Source organism: Syngnathus scovelli, chromosome 5 (genome assembly GCF_024217435.2).
Source record: "Syngnathus scovelli strain Florida chromosome 5, RoL_Ssco_1.2, whole genome shotgun sequence".
Classification (NCBI taxonomy): Eukaryota; Metazoa; Chordata; class Actinopteri; order Syngnathiformes; family Syngnathidae; genus Syngnathus; species Syngnathus scovelli.
The window spans coordinates 6,883,340-6,904,135 of NC_090851.1; the positions used below are offsets into that span (position 1 = coordinate 6,883,340).

The 20,796-nt window shown below is 38.5% G+C and overlaps 1 protein-coding gene across 4 annotated transcripts in view; it reads left to right on the top strand.

The window, feature by feature from the left end:
• ctnna2 (catenin (cadherin-associated protein), alpha 2) overlaps window positions 1–20,796 on the top strand; it is a 190,208-nt gene that overhangs the window by 36,696 nt on the left and 132,716 nt on the right. For all 4 annotated transcript variants that reach the window (XM_049719420.2, XM_049719421.2, XM_049719422.2 and 1 more), the window contains exons 2-6: window positions 5,657–5,763; window positions 11,464–11,659; window positions 12,431–12,597; window positions 14,214–14,333; window positions 14,585–14,851. In XM_049719420.2, the coding sequence (XP_049575377.1) occupies window positions 5,662–5,763; window positions 11,464–11,659; window positions 12,431–12,597; window positions 14,214–14,333; window positions 14,585–14,851 (852 nt within the window). In that variant the 5' untranslated portion in view covers window positions 5,657–5,661. The remainder of the gene's footprint in view (window positions 1–5,656; window positions 5,764–11,463; window positions 11,660–12,430; window positions 12,598–14,213; window positions 14,334–14,584; window positions 14,852–20,796) is intronic.

Genomic DNA, 20,796 nt, shown 5'->3' on the forward strand with positions numbered 1-20,796 from the left:
TTTACAATGAACATGTTAAAGAACCAAACAATTATGCTTTGTTTACATTGCTATTTGTTTTTGTTAATATCACTTTCAGTGTGCTGCAGAGAACCAGAGTCTACCCTGGCACATATAGACCAACAACCTGAGTTGTATGTAATCTATGCATTTAGTCTTTTGCATATCTTCAGTTACTATTTTGAAGACCTAAATATTGTTTTTGCACAGCGCTTGCAAAGTTCCTCACTGATTGTGAAGTTTTTGATCCAGTGTAGATGGGCCACATTCTCTTCCTGTAACTGGAGATATGGAATCCCAGGGGCTGCTGTGGCTGTATTTAGTCAGAGCTTATGTTTGGCAAAGAGCGTGTTCAAATTCTTAGTGACCCAGGGGCTGTCTGCCTGCCGATGTTTTGGACCTCTCTTTGGTCAGCTGGATTGGACACTTATGCGTACACATACGCATAGATAGTTTGTATTGTTTGCATCTGCTGTGAAGCAGTGGAATGCAACAGTGATGTTCAGCTTATCTTTCCCCACCCTAAACCATTGCTCTTGTGACAGGTCAGATGCACAAACCTTGGAGCAAACTTCTCTTGTCCACCTAATGACACTAAGGAGAGGAAACTCCAAATACAACCCAGCTGGGTCCAACTTTTTTTTACTGAAGCTTTTGCAACAATGTTTTTGTGTTTCAGTCATTTGTTCTTCATTGCTGTGTCATTATTTTCCACATCCATGAAAAAGCAAATACTGCAAATCAAGTTGTTCTTTAGACAAGGCAACAGTTGCAAATTCTGTGTGCCACATACTGCATGCCTAACCATCTTCCTACATTTGTTGACAATTCATGAACTATTTTTTTTGAAGCACTAAAACAATAAACTACTATAAATGTGTTTTTTGTTGTTTGATTTGACAACATGGCTGTATATTTTGTAGATTCAGTATAACCTCTGTAATCAAAAAAGCCAATACCAGGACATTTTGTGACCTCAGATTTTTATGCATTTTAGAAACACAAATGCATTAACATTTTAGGGTTAACTTGCATTTAACCATTCCGACACACTAGTATAAAACTAAATTGGTGTTTTTGTTACTTTTAACTTGTCCATCATGGGTGTGACAAACAAAACGTTTTTTTCTTTAAGCAAATAGTTTTTTGTTACACCCGTACTCGCTATTAAACTATTTTAGTTTGGTTTAGTTTGGCCAGATCAAATCAGTAGTCAACACAAACAAAGACCGAAAGGTGTAAACTGAAACATGAGGTCAATATTGTAGACCCTTTTAACACAACATTTCACTTGGTTTTTGTAGTACTTTTTACGGCTTTCCAAGGTTGATGTTATTGTGTGTATTATCATTTGGGATCTTTCATCGTATATATAGTGTTTGGGTTCAGTTTTAGTGTTTGTCATTTACAATAGAAAGGCTGTTTTTCCCCCGAAAAGCCATTATTCATGAATGTTATGATGCAATCAATGCTCACCGTGCTTCGTATCTCCTGGGACAGCAGACAATGTTGGCTGTGTCCCACGGAACACCGGGAGCATTACACTGGGGCAGGGATCGAAGGTAGCCATGGTAGCCATGCAAACTGGAACAGGATGATGTGACTTTTTTAACCATCTCTTACTCCGGGTTAAAAATAAGTTTGAAGATAAAGAAAGATATAGAGAAACGTCCACTAAGACAGCAATGATAATAATAAGCATGTTATTTTTTAATAGTTCCAACTCATTTTAAGATGAGACCAAACATGCATCAGTGTTGTATTTGTTTTTCCATGTGTATTGTGTGAGTTATTGATGGATTTAAAACTAAAATGCCACAATCCACATACAACCCAATGCTTTTATTTTGATTTTGAAATTTGGATAATTAGAATTGTGCGTGGTGTATTCATTTGCTATTTTTTTACCGTCCACTTTGACCTATAAGAATAAAAAAAAAAAAAAAAAAAAAAGAAGAGCTTTGTGGTTTCAGCTGGGACAATAAAGTAGATGATCCAGCAGTGGTTGAAAATTCAGTGTCAGCAGTAAATAGGTTCTGCTAGAGAGAGCGAGGTTATTGTCCTGAGTGCTTAAAACCACAACTACACCCCCACCATGATCGCAAATGATTTGTTTATAACACTCCCTCATGTTATACCTAACACTGACTCACATTTTGGGAAGGGTTATAAGTAGTGGTTGAGAACATTCCTTGAACTTTAATTAGGGCTGGATGATATGTCTGAAAAATCTCACCATATTAGTTGACATTGATTATTATAGTTTGACTGGCTATTGAAAAAAAAAATATTTTGGTAAATGGTTGTTGGCACGAGACATCATTTAATGTGTTACTTGATTAATTGTGATGAAGATAAGGCTAACATTGGAATTAGCTTAAACTTCTTTTTCTAATCTACACAATGTATCCAAACATGCTTGATTATGTTACTTCCTTTACAAAATATAAAGTTATTGCAAGCAATGCACCGAGGCGCTCATTTATTTTAACAATATACCTTTTAATTAAGCAAGTTCTTTGGTTGGTTCAGAGTTTTCGTACTGATTTGTTTATCTTGAACATTTTTTATACTGATATCAGTGTGAATATGTATTGTCAGACAGGTGTGACATATTAATATTCAAATTTAGAGCTTTGCATTGTATGCAATTTTTAAGGTAAAATATAGTCTTGATTGTGTATGCATCCCATTGTATTTTTGGCTTGCAAAGTTTTAATATTCTCAACCTTTCCAGAGTAATGATTTTCAAGGATTTACAGCTCGCTGCACACCATGCCAATTTACGGGAATCCTGCTGGCAGGAAATGTTTAGGCAAACGCTGCAAAAGTTGTGCCTTGACAACATTGTTAATTAAAGGGAGAGACTCCTTGTGAGAGCGCTGTACTTGCGTCAGTGGAAAATTGATGGTACAGAGGAGACATTTTTTATATAACGTTTAAGAATTTAGAGAGAAATATCCTTAGTCGGCAGATAGCACACGTGTTTTATCAATACAATCATTCTCCCGCAGCCTCTGCAGGTGTCACATTCTCAAGGGAGAAAATGTATTGAATTGACAAGATGGAATGGTGATAGCATTTGTCTTAGTTGTTTCCGAGCCTTGTCACTTTTGATTGTTTGAAATGAAGACAACACCAGCAGGCTCAGCTCATCCCCAGATTTGGTTAATGGTTTGGGCCACTACTTCATCACATTTTTTCGCCTCACTCTCATGTCCTGGTATTTTCGTATGTGGGCGAAGAAAATGTCCTGATAATTTTAGAATATGGTGATGTAAAGACTTGGATATTTAAGTGGAGACATCAGGCATAGAATTCAGTTTATTTTTCACTTTTTATGTTCTTATTGGAGCCATTGGACACTTTTTTTGCTGTCTGGTTTATCAGTTGATAAATTTGAACAAAATTCTAGATAGTTTCATACTGTTGAATAATTTTTTACACAGGTTTTTGACTTCATGGCTTTATCATTATGTTTTTGTCATTGATTGAAGGGCCTACAGATTGAATACAGCATGTTCTATTTAAGATACATTCATTTCGATACATTGAAAAAGTGAAGCAGATGATGTGACTAATGTCTCACCTTGGCAGTATTGTTTTATTTTTTTTTTATTTTGTATGTATTGAAATCTAGCAGGAGCACAGACACTTAATGAATGGCCACTAACAATGTAGTTTGGTGAACTGTGCATAATTTGTCTGCGCTAGTTCCAGGGTTATCCCCAAAACACGAGTATGATACAGCTTGTTGAAAATTCTCTCTATTTTCTTTGATTTTTCCGACCAAAACCGTGCAAAGATCTTTGCTCAATGCCATTCCAGTCGATCTTCTTATTTGTTATTCTGTCCTTCAACCTCAATTGTTTCTAATAGTCTCTCTTCATCCCCACAATTGGCGGCATCTGGGGGCCTGGCCGTACCAATGCCTGCTCCACCATCCCCAGTGTTTGCGTTCTGTCTTGGTGCATTGACCTTCCTTTTGTTCAACGACTGCTTTTCTTCTCTCCTCTTGCGTAAAAATCTATACGTCCTTTATATGATTTTTATATTTGGGATTATTGTGCTTTCACAATGGCGTTTCGTCGCTATGTATGTATGAGATTTGTGAAATGTACTCTGTGTTAGTTTGTTTGTAAATTTCAAAAGGGAAAGCAAAAGATAAAACTCCTTTTGCATAGTTTGACCTTATTTCTTTGCCTATTTAATGCTTATCATGTATTAACCTCATTTGTTAATACGTCCACGGCAGTAAACTTAATCCATGTCCATGTGGCGCCACATCGCGTGGACTAGGGTCTGGAGACAAATAAGCATGCGATGGGAATAAGCTTATATTGGTTCTGGTGCACTGGGTTTGGTTTATATTTGTATGCTTGGATGGAATATCATCAAACACAGTTTTAATCAGGGCTTGTTAAGTCACAAGTGGAAAAAGAGTGTTGGCCAACAAATACGACGGACTAAGGGAGAATTTAAGACTCCACACTTTATTTGCCTGTTACTGTGTTTTAGTGTTCTTACATACTTAAATCTTGCTACAAGGCCTCAAATCCATATTCTTAATGTTGAGACAAATATGCAGCATCTGATCTATTTTTCATTCATTCATTCATTCATTCATTCATTCATTCATTCATTCATTCATTCATTCATTCATTCATTCATTCATTCATTCATTCATTCATTCAATGTTCTACTGTTGCCCACTGTATAATTTACCTGGCATCAGTCTAACCCGCATTTATTCTTTTCATAAACAAGCACAGACCTTTCTGTCCATCCCACCTCTTCATACCAGACTGTGTTAAGTACAGAATTATTCCGTACACAAAAGAATGGAGAAAGTAACATTTTGTGATCCAATGGTTTAACTAACAAAACAGTCAGACTCACAAAAGAAAAGCAATCTTTATACTAAACCCTTGAGCTGTTCCTAGAATCCCGTCTTGTCAAATTTCCAGTTGTTGCATCTTAGCTCATCTTAGAAGTAGAACTTCTGGCCCAAATCTATCAATCTTTCCCCCCCACACACACACTTGGGTCTCCTCTTGCCTCATTGGCAGCAAACTGGTGCTGTCCCAGCTGGCCCATACTGAAAGTGCTTCCTACATCCCCACAGCAACAATAACGCGCTACCGCCATGACAGCTGTTCAGTCCTCACATTACCTGTGTAACACCGACATCCTTAGGCACTGCATGGATTTTGGCTTGGAAAAATTAATGTCTGAGTAGGAGAATGCTAAAATAATTTACGAATGTTGTCGTGCTGCAATTATGAAAATGTACAATTGTATTTGGCCAACGGTGAAATGTATCACTATTGGCACTGGCTCATTAAACCTTTTAAGTAGGCTTACTTAACACTATAAAAATCTTGAAGTCAAGCCACAACATCACATTTTTTATTTTTGCCACTGTCCTCTTTGTGAACCACACATGCGGGCACACGGAAAATACTTTGCAGCCCAAATACCACAAAAGACTCCCAAGAAGATGTCTTTTTTGCTTTAGCTTGATACCACTGCAAGTTGTATACCCTTTTTTATTTTTGTGAAAGTAAATCACAAAATATTAATGTTTTAAAAAAGTATTTTATGGCAGTGCAACTTGAAATTTTACATCTCTTCCATGTCTTTTTGACTCTAACAGAGACCATGACGACCGCCACCTCTCCTATCTTATTGAAATGGGACCCAAAGAGTCTGGAAATCCGCACGCTGACTGTGGAGCGACTTCTGGAGCCCCTCGTGACACAGGTAAATCCCCTAAACCTCTTGATGCAAATGTAACACTTTTTAATGCAGAAAGCCGTGAGGATCATCCTAATAAAATGCCTCTCAAATTCATCAACACATCATAAAATGCCCAATTTCTACTTGTTTTATGTGAATTTGTTTGAAACAATAGCCGCGTTGTATAACTGAAAGTAAAGCCTGGAAATTGATTGTTTGCAGATGCCTGAACTAAGAATGATACTTTGCTCATACTAGGATAGTCAGGTTTTTCAGAAAGTGGATGTGTTCAGTGTTTTGAGATATGAGGGTGGCATTGTTATTGTTTTTGCATGAAGTGTTGCGGTTAGATGAAACGAACATGGTCTCTGCACGCCAGATAAGCAGCCGCTTCATGACATGAGACTTCCAACGTTATTCTCATTTGTAATTCCTAAGCTATTCATGCCGGACAATGAGGGAGGTTAATAGTTAGGCTTTCCAAAGTTATTTATTTGCTTACTAAACTGAAGTCTGTTAACATATGTTGGGATATTACAAGATTTGATTATGTCTCGAATGATTTCTCAAATTTTTTGGGTGACTTAAGAGACACATTTCTAATGAAGGTTTTGTGGAAATATGAAAGACTACACTGCTTGTTAAATTATTTCCTTTGGCTATATTAATATCCTACCCAAATATAATATGTAGATTGCTTTGGTTCTGTATCTATATTTTTATTTCTCACATTATTTTTTACACGTAAAAAAAAAAGTTGTAAGCTATAATGTTACACGATGACCACTTGACAAAATCAAATGGTCGATTAATCTCATGAGCTGTCTGCCCTAATTCCGCCACTTGGATGGAATATTAGGATATTTTGTGACGTCGTGCAATATCTCTACTGTAGCATCCTGTATGAGAGATCAGAGCGAGAGAGAAGCTATCAAAGCGTTTTTTTTCTGACAGGGCTATGTTTACACTCCTTGCTTTTATTCTCTGAAATGGATTCATTAATGGTAAGTACTCACCTCATCATTTTCATGGAGGACATAATCAGTGCTTGATCTCACGAGTCATCTGTGAAGTGTTAGTGCTGTGTCTTATGAATCAATAGGAATCAAGAAGGTGTTCTTTGCAAATACATCTCTTTCTTCACTTTATAACGCTAATTAATGAAATAGTTCAGGATTAATGCTGCAGTCACTGCCATACTCTATTAAGACAACAGAAAAGGAGTGGTTTTTTAAAGGATGCCATAATTTTACTGTTAGTTTAAAATAATGTGAGAAAATGCAATGAGAAATGGTGAAGATCATATTCTCACCGGATCTCACAAACCTAAAATTGTAGATGCAATAGACAGTGATGAGAGTTCCAAAATGTTCTGTCCTTTCTGAGTTTGCATGTTTTTCCAGTATTTGTTTTGACTGACACAGCCACCTATTTGTCACTGTCATACTTTTGTAAAACAACATTTCATGTTGACGCTGGCTGAGCTAGGCAGTATGTCTATGTTTAGGCCCCCCAGGTGTTTTCCGAGTTTTCTCAGAATTTTTGTCAATATTGAATAAATAAAAAGCCAAACTGTGTCAAAATGCAGATTTGAAAGTATAAAGAAGATGACTCATGAAGTCATGCACTTCAAATCAAAGTTGAGTTTCTTCAATACCAATGACTCGAGTCACCCATCTCTGATGGATAGTTTTGAGTTAAAATATATGCGTCCCTGATGTCTAGGATAGTGGCACTCAAAGGTCAAGCACTAACACTGGCACTCTAACGGGACGACTGTGATATAATGGCACAGCCAAAGGCAAGGTGTTGCCGAACAAAGCTACAGGCAGAATACAGCTGATCCATTTAGGATCTTCAAAGCACTCTGACAGTGAGCCTACCTCGTGGCCTCTCTTGAATGTGTGCACAAGAGAGACGAAGGATGAGGATGAAAGCGAAGCAAAAGTCGATATGTCATCTTCTTTTAATATCGCAGGTGTAGCCTAATCGAAAAGACTCCAGAGAACCCACACAAGACTTTTTTCTCATTATTTCAGGTTTATTTCCCTCTCATGCACATACACCAAGGTGGCTAGTAGAGGCAATGTTGCTTTTCCTCATGAGCCTTTCCTTTCACCTTACCTGTCACATTTGTGCGCATCGTTTTATTGAGTAATATTATGGATTAATATCGTTTCCTTGAATGCATATATAATTTTATGTCAATAGGGCTGCTGTAACGTTAACTCGACTTCAACATTCACACACTTTCTTCTCTTGTGTTAAGTCAAAGCCCATCATTCGGGTATCAAAGGCTGAAAGCGGAAAATTAAACATCTACAAAAGGGCTACAGGGATTTACAGCTGAATTGAGAATCCACTGGCCAGTGTTCTGAGAGAAAAGGCCACATGGCAATTAATGCGATTGATGAGCGATAAAATGGGAGCACAAAGCACAGCAAGACCTCGTGTTCCATGCAGGGAAAGGTTAGCCTTACCACAGCGCCAGCTTGATCACCGATGTACGACCTTTTGGATGCTTTAGTGCTCCCTTGTTAATAAAATAACCTATTGTGGTCTCTGAAAAAATCCAAGTAGAGCTGCTAATTCATACAATGAAAATGGACACTTTAAGAGACCAGTTTGTAGAAAAGTGGCAAGGCAGTCATTTGAATTCACCGGGCAAACATTACATTTCAAAGAAGGGTTTGACAAATTACATTCGTACTCAAAGTGGTTGGCTGTATTCAATAATTGTACCAGCTATGCTTTTGAAAGGATTCATAAATTATTTGTTTACTGTTATGGACATCCTAATTGTCGCTGTCATTTTATCTTATCTTTCATAAGCAATTTTTTTTGCTGGCGTATATATAATTCCGACAAAGTATTTTTTTCTTCCGTCAAGATAAAAAAAATGTCAGACACATTTTGTTTACGTGTCTGGATTTTTCTCAGTTTCATTTTATTTGTAGATTTCCACATCTTCTATGTCAACTAAGAGCTATTGTTCCTTGCAGTCTGTTGTAGGCCTATTTGCGTCACTGCTGCAGCAAGCCGAGTATGAATTTGATGGCTGTCAGTGCTGATCATGCTCCAAAAGTTAGCCAGCCAGGCAATCTGTCTTATGCTTGTGTTGCTGCGAAAGTGACAGTGAACTTGGATGCCTTGGCAATGTTAATAAAAGCTGTAGTGTTGGAGCACCTTGATGTTATCACTGAGCCTGAAAACAGTGTTATTTTTCCCGCTGTGTTCATCACTCACAAGGACGTTTAGCCACACAATTTCTGTTGCTTCCTTTTGGTAGTTCATCATACAAAACAGTAACACTTAGGTAACTTTTAAGTTGTCATCTGGAAAACATATCAAATTCAGTACTGATATCGATATCCGGATTGCATGACATTGATTGGTATGATTTAAAGCAGAAAAATGGCAGTCGGTCTGACATATTTTGAAAAGAATAACAGCAGCTGTGCGGTTTACCTTAGTCCAAAGGTAGTGCTAGAAATTAACTGCACCCACAGGTAATATAACGGTGAATCTGAAGCCAACCTAAAAACTTCAACACCCACCTAGATGCAACGTTAATCTCATAAAGTCTTTGTTTTGTTTTCCCCACAAGCTTGTTCTTGGGATATTCCGGGACCTGCGTGCAGAGACAGCATTTCATATCCATAAAAATAACACTGTTAAATCTGTATGAAGGTAGATAAGTTCCCTGAGCCAAAGTGCCTGCCGTGAGGTTATTCAGGGCATAATTAAATATACATCAAGCTTTTTACAGCCACTGTTGAAGAACAAAACATCAAGTGGCTGTGACTTGAATGAGACAATCCCGGTGGAAAGCAACATGACTTGTGCTGGAGCTTTCCCTGTGCTTGAAGTGTGTATTCCAACATGTGTGTTAATGAATATGGTATTCTTTCTATCTATCTATCTATCTATCTATCTATCTATCTATCTATCTATCTATCTATCTATCTATCTATCTATCTATCTATCTATCTATCTATCTATCTATCTATCTATCTATCTATCTATCTATCTATCTATCTATCTATCTATCTATCTATCTATCTATCTATCTATCTATCTATCTATCTATCTATCTATCTATCTATCTATCTATCTATCTATCTATCTATCTGTCTATCTATCTTTTTCCTTCCACACATATGCATATATACACATGTACATATACCTTATTTTCAGCACTATAAGGCCCACGTAAAAACCTCCAATTTTCTCAAAGCCGACAGTGCGCCTTATAATCAGGTGAGCCTTATATATGGACCAATATTGAGCCACTACAGCAGGCGTGTCCAAAGTCCGGCCTGCGGGCCAAATGTATATATCTTATATATGGACAAAGTTTTAAAATGGGTCATTCATTGAAGGTGCGCCTTATAATCCTTATAATCTTATAGTGCGGAAAATACGGTAGTACATATACATGACTAACACAGTCCCAAAACTGAAGGAGAATAACGAAAAAATGCTTAAATTGTCTGGTGTTAATTTACAGAGTAATTTCCTACTGTTGGCAGTACTTCTACTGTTTAATGTTATGAACAGCCAATATATTGCTTATCGCTCTACTGCTTTGTAGGATAGTTCAAGAATAAATTGCTCTCTGAAAGGACCAGGTGCACTACAAGCACTTTGTGGTGTTGCTGCTGCAAGGTATAGTGCTAAAGCAATTAAATTTGATTTCATTAACGCAGTGATTGGATGCCTTCCCTGACTATATTTACTATTTGTTTCTGCAATGTCCTCTTTGGTCATGATTAGGTGGTATCATAATGCCATGGATCGTTAACTAAATGCACCAGCGACGGTATTTTCCACCCTTAGTTTTTTATACTCTGATGCATAACTTTTAACCTGAAATGACTCAGACTGAAATGAAAAAGTCTTCTTTAGCTCCATCCATGCAGACGTCCCTTCTCATAGTATCTGCTCAACATTATAGGAACATAACAGGAAACTTTTCCATGATTTGGAATCTAACAATGAATCAATTAATTGATTTAATTTGCCACATAAAGTGAACTTTATCGAGGACTCATCACCAACACGGGGAAGAGTGTGTGTTGTGCAGAGGTTTGTTTTGTCTCAATAATAATAGGGTATTGATTCCAAACACGGATGGAAATAACCACACCATTGCACTTTAATGAGCTCTCTCTTGGAGCTTGAGCGTGTGTGTGTGTGTGTGTGTGTGTGTGTGTGTAGAGATTGTAAAAGAAATACATCATGAATTCCATTTGCTGACAAGATGAGAATGTGCTGCTAAAGCTTGTTAAAACCAACCAAGATGGAATATAACTTTATTCTTGGCCCATTTTTAGACTGAAGTCCTCAAAGAATTCAGATCATGTCTGCATGAATACAGCAGATTGTGTGCAGTGTGTGTTATCGCTCTCAGCTAAATACAGGCTGCAAAAAGGCTTTAACAAACAATGTCGAGTTTTTTTGTCATGAACTTAGCTCACAGCAAATCAGTTTGATGATGGTGTTTGTTTTTTCTGAATATGAAGTGTGTGGTCTAAGGATCCCTGTGATTTTTCTGCCTCCATGCAATCGTATCCCTGCATAAAGTGACACGAGTTTAACGACACACAAATTCCTGAGTGGATCTTTGGAATGGACAATTACGACCTGACTACTCTTAAAGTACTACAAACCCTCCGGTATTGTGTCTGACTTTTTTTTCTTTCCCTCCTCTACGCTTCCTAGGTGACCACTTTGGTAAACACAAGCAACAAAGGACCGTCCAGTAAGAAAAAAGGCCGCTCCAAGAAGGCTCATGTCCTGGCAGTCTCAGTTGAGCAGGCCACTCAGAATTTCTTGGAGAAGGGAGAACAGATTGCTAAAGACAGCCAGGATCTCAAAGAGGAGCTCATTGCTGCTGTCGATGCTGTCCGGAAGCAAGGTGGGCATGTTGAAGCATTGTCATGAAGTCACCAACTCATATTTTTATACCTAAAGAATTTTCTGGATAACCTCCCCCAACATTGTGTATATTTTATTTTGATTAATTGGATTCTGGTCTCATTAACTCATAGAGCAAATGGCCGACAGCGCACATTTTGCCCTCATTTTCTTTCTGCTTGGTCAGCTCTGATTTTCTGTTGCTGCTTTCTAACCCGATGAATGCGTTGGCCGTCTACTCCTTTGCCATGCGTGACTAAGCTGTCACGCCAGACCAATAAGATGAAAACGTTTACGTAACAGATTAGCAAAGCGGTATGACTTTTCAGTCAAACATATGAACGTGTAGGTGACCAATGTGCGAATCGTATTCTCCTGATTCAGCTGGCATTTATCTCAAGCAACATTGGTTTTATAGGATGAGATGGTCCCTGTAAAATCGCACCGTTCACCTTGCAAAGGTCATTTTGAAATGAGCACATTTAAATCTGTCGTCATGGCATCGACCTATGCTACTGTCACATTTCCGCTCAGTTCTTGTCACTCTTAAATTATGCACATGCATCTTTTGCTTTTTTCTTCTTCTTTTTTTTTTTTTTTTTTAAGTCATCACAAAGCCAAACAGACTTGTGTCTTTGTTTTTTTTTTTTGTTTTTTTTTAACAGTAATCCAGTCCGAGACCCCTGGTAGTCCTAATCTGGTTAAAATTTTGAATGGTCTCCATTTAGTTTTGGTAACATATCCGTCTGTATTTTGTCAATTATTTTTCCAGGAGAGACCATGCGTATTGCCTCCTCAGAGTTTGCCGATGACCCCTGCTCTTCTGTGAAACGTGGCACCATGGTGAGGGCTGCCCGGGCCCTGCTGTCTGCTGTCACACGCCTGCTCATCCTCGCTGACATGGCTGACGTTATGAGGCTCCTGGCACACCTTAAAATTGTAAGATACATAGAAAAACAAGTGTTGTTGGGCAGATGTTTATTTTAGGGGTGTCTTACTTCCCTCATGCTATCCTTTAGCATGCTCTAGGTCAGGGGTGTCAAACTTATTTTTGCTGCGGGCCGCATCATTGTCATAGTTTGCCTCAAAGGTCCATTCAAATTGTCAACCCAAATGAACGTCTCATATTGTAGTATAGGCAAAAAATCAAACTGATGAATAACTAGTTTTCAAACAGAGACTAATAAAAACTGTTTAAATATTTAAAAATGAAAGATTGAAATGAAATCAATAAATGTTTTGAAAAAATGAATAGTAATACAAATTGCTATCAATATCTCTATTTTTTTGAAAGTGAAAATTTGGAATTGACATAGGAATTTGATGCACAATTTGTCTTTGCGGGCCACCTAAAACGATGTGGCGGGCCGTATATGGCCCCCGGCCCTTGGCTTTGACACCTGTGCTCTAGGTGATTTATGTCTGGATGTTCTAAAATCTTCCACTCCTTGGCATTTGATGATCTTGTTTCTTGTTCTGTCAGTGTGTTTTATGTCATCATTTTGCTGCATAATGAAGAGCTCTGAATAAGTTTTGACTGTTTTTCTTTTCAATTGGCAGACACATTTTTTTTTTTTTATGAACTTCTGAGTTCATTTTGCTGCTGCCGTTATGTGAGACATCATCAAGGAAGTTAGTAGCTCATTCCAGAAGAAATTGTGCAGCATGTCATTATCACATCCACATTCACAGATCTATTTATGAATCATGAGCAGGTCTTTTCTTTCGCTAAACAGTTGCCTTTCCATCCCTTTAGTAAAGCATTATTAATCTGTAAAAACATATTTTGGATTCCACCCTAGCCTTCCTGTTCTTCTGTATTTTGGTTTCTAATTTGTTCAAACATCAAACCACAAGATAATACAACATTGATTCCATTTTGCATTGCCACATGTTGTATTTCATTATAAACAGGCAATTAAAAGAAAACTTGCCCTAAAAAAGCAACTACTGTGAAAGAAATTGTAATTAAAGAAACCATTTTAAAACTTGAAATTACAAAAATATCTTTAGGATGTAAGGATGTAAAAACACATTTTATTAGTTTAATTAAAACAAACATTGGGCTTCTTTGCTTTTCCTCTTAATCCCTTTTTCCAGATCCATTCTTGAGAGCCACAGAGGATCTTAACTGAAGCCACCATAAGCCTTGTCATCAAAGGCCTCTTCAAAGTTATCTTTCACTTCTTTCCTTTCCATTACATTTTGTAAAGCACTTTCATTAGGGATGGAAAGGAGTCCAGAATCACAATGTGCCCGCATAATGGATGGTGATTGCTGAATTGAGCCCGTTTTAAATTGCACATCTTAATGGTTATTGTCTTTTTTCCCCTAAATCCGCTTGCAATTTCATGCTGGCGGAAAATCATTTTTGTTCATTCAGCCAAATAAACGCTATAGCGTTTTTGGATGATTATGTCATTAAAATATACTGCTTAAAGCCTTGTCGAAAATGTTCTGTGAACATCAATTTATTTTGTGGGATCTATTATGTGCCCGTGTTTGTGTGTGTGTGTGTGTGTGTGTGCGTGCGTGTGTGTGTTTGTGTGAGACAGGTAGAGGAGGCCCTTGAGGGAGTTAAGAATGCAACCAATGAACAGGACCTGGCAAACCGCTTCAAAGAATTTGGCAAAGAGATGGTGAAGCTTAATTATGTAGCAGCCAGGAGACAGCAGGTAACTGCACAAAATTTTACTTCTTCTAAAAACATAAACATCTTTTGACTTTTGAGTAGTATTCATACACAAAAAAATCTCACATATTGTGGCTTTGAGTGTGGGGCAGGGTGTTTCCCAGTCAATTGGAAGAATAGACAAAAAAAAACCAACACTCATTCTAATGAACAATTCATAAATTGTTTTACGTTCATCTTGCGTGCATGTTTTGATTTTGTCTTCACTATTGCTAACTAAAACACATTCCTCAGGAACTGAAAGACCCACAGTGTCGAGATGAAATGGCCGCTGCTCGCGGGGCTCTGAAGAAGAACGCCACCATGCTGTACACCGCCTCACAGGCCTTCCTGCGCCACCCGGACGTGGCGGCTACACGTGCCAACCGGGACTACGTGTTTAAGCAAGTGCAGGAGGCCATCGGTGGCATCTCCAGTGCCGCTCAGGCCACCTCGCCTACTGACGAGAAGCACACCCATGCTTGCATCGGGGAACTGGCCGCTGCCCTCAATGAGTTTGATGTAAGTCCCCTGCTTCTCTTTATGCAATCAATGCATTACATTCAAACATACTATGAACATGTATAGGATGCACACTACTATACAAAAGCAGCGTTATATCATTGATCTAAGAATTGGGTGATTTTGGCTCATTAGATTTTCTGATCTTTTATCAAGACATCCAACCTCAGTACGGCACATTTTAATGTATCGCTTACCTAAGCATCACCATGACCTCACAGCTGGTAAAGAGAGTAGGATGTATCAGTAAATGTTTTTTTTTTTTTTTTTTTAATGGGGCTGTTAAGGCTTTTTTAACACTCAACCAGATTTAAATTGACAGCTTTCGGAGTAAGGTACTGAAATTCTATCCAATATTTTTTCTAAATATAGCAAATGATAATTGAATTCTCAGTGTTAAAATGGTAAACAGTAGTCGATGAAGCTCACAGATATGCTGAGGTGAGCCGTGGATGCAGGAACTGATGCTCACAAATCAATTATGCTGGGAAAATCTGCAATTTATATTCTCCAATCAGTAAGTGCAGTAAATGTTTGTTTTTTGTAAGGACACCACTGGAATAGTCACAAACCAGTCATTTGATTTTGACATTTTTCAAAATTATTATTCCAACCTCAGTTTCTACTTTTTAAAATGACCCCAAAACTAGTTTGTCCTGTAGAAGCTGAGACTAAAGTGCATCAAAGCATGATACATCGCTGCCATCTAGTGTCTCAACATTGTTGGTGAGGCACTTGGAAGGACACAGCAATTTTGTATGCAGTGCGAGTGGTGGTTGAGTGTCTGCCGAATTGATTGAGATGTCCCTGATTTTCTTGTGTTAATTATCTCCCATCCTTTTTCAAACATTTTCTGAAGGTTAGGTAAGGTAGAAACTCGGTTGCTGTGTTTTTGTCAAAGCAAAATCATCTGGAGTTCTTTTAAATGTACTCCTATTTTGTTTGATTGCTATGCACTATAAACAAATTAATTAATATTCTAGCAATAGATGACCCAATTCCCTTCGGATGTTCGTTAACACCCTTTGTATTGATGTTTAGCTGTGCTTAATTTCGTTAAAAAAAATAGATTCATTCAATTCAACACATTTTTCTTTTCGTTGCTATGAAATAAATACACGAAAACAAGAAATAAAAAAGTGGTGGCTTACTATTTAGCATACTTTGTTCATATTTCTGTGGTTCATAGTTTACATTTTAGATTAGTGTCTGTATTCCAGCCTTCTCACTCATTAAAAAAAAAAAAAACATTAATTGAAGACTTTAAATTAGCCATAGGTGTGAATGTGTGTGTGGCTAAATTAGTGCTGCCCCCACCAAATTCTACCATTCCCCCTCTTTATTTCTTAAACTGAAATTCTGACACTTTGTATTCATGTTTTGAAAGCTTAAGTATACATTGTGTTTCATTTCTCCAGCTGTCAAGATACAAAAGCAGTTTGATTTATTTCTAAACTGTTACATATCAATTTTTAAGAAAAACTAGTTTTTGCTCAACCAGCTACTTTTTTTCCCCATGGCGTGTAATACTGACATCAGATCACTTATATGTTGAAATAAAACTGCGACTTTTACAAATGTAAAATACCTGCATAATTTGATTCAGTTGACAGGCAGACGGGCAGCAATTAAATGAGACAAATTGCCCTTTACTTAGCCCTCTGTGCCAGCCTGTAGCTGGTGCATGTTTAATTCCTAACTTACCACAGAGACATGACACAGACTGTGGTCAGATGCTCTTAGAATAGTAATGACCTGATACAGGAAGCTGTGACTCAAAGCTCTTGCAGTTTGTCCTTTATGCTCATGCACACCAGGTAGCTGGATATGTAAAGAGAGATTTGATACGCTATTGCAAAAAGAGACTCAGTTTATCCTACAGCACAGCTTCTAATATTAGCGTTCAGTTCGTACAGCATCAATAAAAGAAGCACCTTTTTGCCGATGTTCAATTTTTAGGTCATGTGTACTTGGGAACAATTACGGCAAAAATAACCACGGTAAACCACAATTTCCTCTTTTCATAGTTCTAAGGAAAGAACATTCCCGTAGACCACTGATTTCCCTCCATTGTCTGTACTATTTTTTTTAAAGACTGCAAGCTACCCAACAATCACAGACAAGTCAGCGGGATTATAAATGGCTTCTGTCTGCTCTTTAATTAGGGGTAGAAAACATCCCGAGGAGTCTCTTGACCCCGTTTTTGCACCACAGCTAACACCATCACCAATCTGTTTTGTGTGTGTTTTTTTTTTGTTTTTTATTAATCCCTGGCGGCATACAAATGTGTTTACGGCGAGGTGCAGTGCGTCATAAAGGCCTGTAATAGATGGCAGCACTGTGGGGTAGTCGTAGTTACTTTGGGGGGTTTAGAGTTCGAATCTGGGCCATGTGTAAAGGTTCTCCCTGGGTCTTTATAGCATTTCTCCAGCTTCCTCCCACATTCTAAAAACATGCAGTTAGATTGCTATAAAATGCAAAATCAAAGGTGTCCAAACTATGGCTCGTGGGCCATTTGCATCACTTGCTGTCCAGTTTTTAAGCAGCCATGTTTATAAAATACAGGCAGCCTGCAATGCGTTTGGTGTGGATGTTAAAATAGCGGGCGGGTTTTGGCACCCATAGATGTGTGTGACATACCTGACACATTCCAATGAGTGTCAATGGACATAAATTATTCACAAATTTATGCTGTTTACAAGCTGACATGGCGCGTATTCACCACAGAGTCGTAGGTCAATGGGGGTCAACTGTAAATATATGGTTTAAAAAATCTGTTGATTAGTGTCAGAGAACCATCGAAGACAAAATGCCTCCAAAATTGCTTCCAAACATTGTAGACACACCCTTGAGCAAGGCACCATGTACAACTCTTAAATCCCATAATCCGTTGTTAGTCATTCTGGTGCTGCAGTATTTTGTTTATCTGAAATATCAAGCACCAATAGGTAACAGCTCTCTCTGGGATGTGTCGCAAGCACTGTTTATATCCAAAACATCCTCCAGCAAAGATTGCCAGTGGGATTTGTATAACCCCCAAGTTGATTATTATTTACATATTGAGATGTTTCTAATAGGCCCCGATCGGAACGCTTATGACTCAGCTGCCAAGAATGATACGTGACACAAAGGTTATATTTTCTTTTCTTCTATAATGTAATGTTCAGATTCTGATTCATGAAGTGAAAGGGCACCATATGAATAAAACAAGGAGGTGAAAATAACCACATTTTACTTTTTTCCCTCCGCCTTTACCGACATCTAGAATTGTGTAACAGTTCAGGCTTTGCGGATATGTATCTGTGATACAAGGAAAAGCCCTATCATGTTGGAATAAAGTCTTTATTTGGGAATTTGTGGGTGGACAGATGGAGTCGAAGCCCCGGGGGTGTGTTGGGGAAAGACGGTGTAGCATAGATTTCTTTCTAGGTTACTAACTACTATTTAGCAATCTACTTTTGACATGAGTTGAGGGTACATTGAAATAAGTATCACAGTACTTCCTTGCGTACTTTTAATCTACTACTTTTTGTTTCCTTTAAGGAACGATCAATATCTTGCAGATGGGAATAGATTAGAACTCACTCGTATTTACCTAGCAACTGCATTGTTCGTATCTAGTATCTACCATAATAAAAATCAGCATGATAGAATTTTAGTTCAGCCGTGAGAAGAAAACTGATCCGTTTCTTAAAGTTCAACTCTGTTCGTCTCCCCTTGTGTATAGCGTTGCTCTCTTTTGCTGAGTGAAAAGCAAATTCATAGCCCTTTTTGAGCATCATGAAACAAGAGAAAGGCTCAAGTACGAGTTATAAAAAGCAAGCCTCTTATTCCTCTGCAGCTGCTGTCTTTTACTAGATGAACAAAGATGGGGAAAGTGTTAAATCTAACTGTGATTGCATAAAAATTGATTACCCAACACCAAATCCGCTCAGTAGGTCATTACGTTTTCTCCACCCCAAGCTATCATTCAATAATATAATATATTCAATATAAGACATTCACTATCAACATATTTGAATAATTCTCCACATGACCGAGGCCATCGTTATGCCCCTTTTCAGGTCACATTTGCTTTTGATGGATCGTGGCAAAGCGATGCGGCTGTTTGAAGCTGTGATCCACCAGTTTATAGAATGGCCAGGAGATGGCAGTCTGGGCTTACCTTTATCAACTCTCCATTCTCAAGTTCACCTCCCTCCTCCTGTCTTTTCCATTTTTATCCCCTTTTCCCTTAAGTCCTTAGAAACAGAGATTTAGCACTCGCTCATTCTCAGCTGAGCCAAAGTGCCTGCATCATCTTGCAGTGTTTTGCAGTATGTGTGACGGAGGCTATCTTCTGACTCTGAGATGTATGAGAGAGCCTTGAGATGTGATGACTTGTTTTCAGAGTTGTTGCCTGAAATGAGATTGACCCCTAGAGAGATGCCATCACCCCCTTGAGGAAGATCCAGTGGAATTAGCAAACCTGTATGATAACCTTGTCAGCTACTATATGTGTGTGCCCAACACAGTGCAGCGTGCATGCAATGGTAGATAGTTGCTCTGAGCCTGCGGCAGAAATGAAAGATGAGCTGGATGGTTTTACAGTGCCTTTTATTTCCATCTGCTTGTCCTCTAGCCTTCTTGCTGTTGTAATTTCCGTATGCGTCTGTAACTAAAAGGTGTTTGAAAGGCTGGTGTGCTTTCATGCATTTTCCTGAGCCGTTTGGTTGTGTTGTTGCATTCTCATGCAAAACTCTCCAGTATCCTCGAGCCGTTAGGCACAACGTACAAGTATGTGCTCATCCTCAGTCGGCATTGGCTAACTGGATTTATATCCTCACACAATGCAACATGTACATGACAGCCAACAAACGGTTGCTCCGCATGTAAATGACTTTCTGGATGCAAGATGCAGCCGTCTGTGCAGTGACAAGTAATTGATTCTATTATTTTGAGCTAAATGAAATACTGAGATGTTCCTTTTTGCTGCTTCCTCTTATTTTACTTTTTTAAACATCAGACGAGATAGGGAAGACTTATCAGTTTCTTACTATCTGTCAGCGCTGCTATTGTGTTGTTGTTTTTTTTTGGCTGTTGTTTTGCCAGCTCCGAAAATAAAAATAGAGCAACAAAATAAGACAAAACGAATATGGTAAAAAGGCTTCTTGACAGTTTGAATGTTTGCAAAGATGCAAATGCAACAAGGTGCGGATGCATCGGAAATAAAATGTATGAGGCTTGAATTCCAAATCATATTTACAGGGTGTTAATGTTCAACATGCTGGGATGAATAGGTAAACATTACTACAGCCCACTGGCTGTGCACTGGATGCTCCATAGCCTCCTGCCTGGGGGGGAGGATGGAAGAGGGTGTGTGTGCGTGTAGGGTGGGTTTGGGACCTCGGTCATGCAGAAAGCCCTTTGTCTACATCTACTGGGGAAAAAAAAGGTGTGTGTGGTTGTGGCTGTTGCCCCCACAATCTTTCACCACCCGGAAGGCACTTGAGCAGCTGCTGTGCCATACCGTGATGCTTGTCTGGAGGACGCTCTCCTCCACACAATTGTAGACACTCCCCAAGACACTACTCCCCAGAAAAACAGACCTATTTCTAACAGTACTGCTCCAACACTAAACATTTACATTTTGGGGGAGGCCCTGATGTCTTTTGACGCAACATATGTGCAGCTAAAACATTTTGAATCACAGCCAAACTAGTTGCAGGTGACAGCTCATTAAAACTTGTTGCACACTGCAAGTGCCTTGATGTGCTAACCAGCATTATGATTGTCTCATTTTCTTTGCTTTCAGCATTCACATCAATTTATTGAGGAATTGCAATTTCTATTGTTAATGCATATTGAGATGAATTTATTCATCTGATTATAGCAAGGGCACGCGTATTGCTTGGGCTTTTCATGGTTAGTGTATGCATTGTAAATGGAGAGCGGTGACTGAGTCA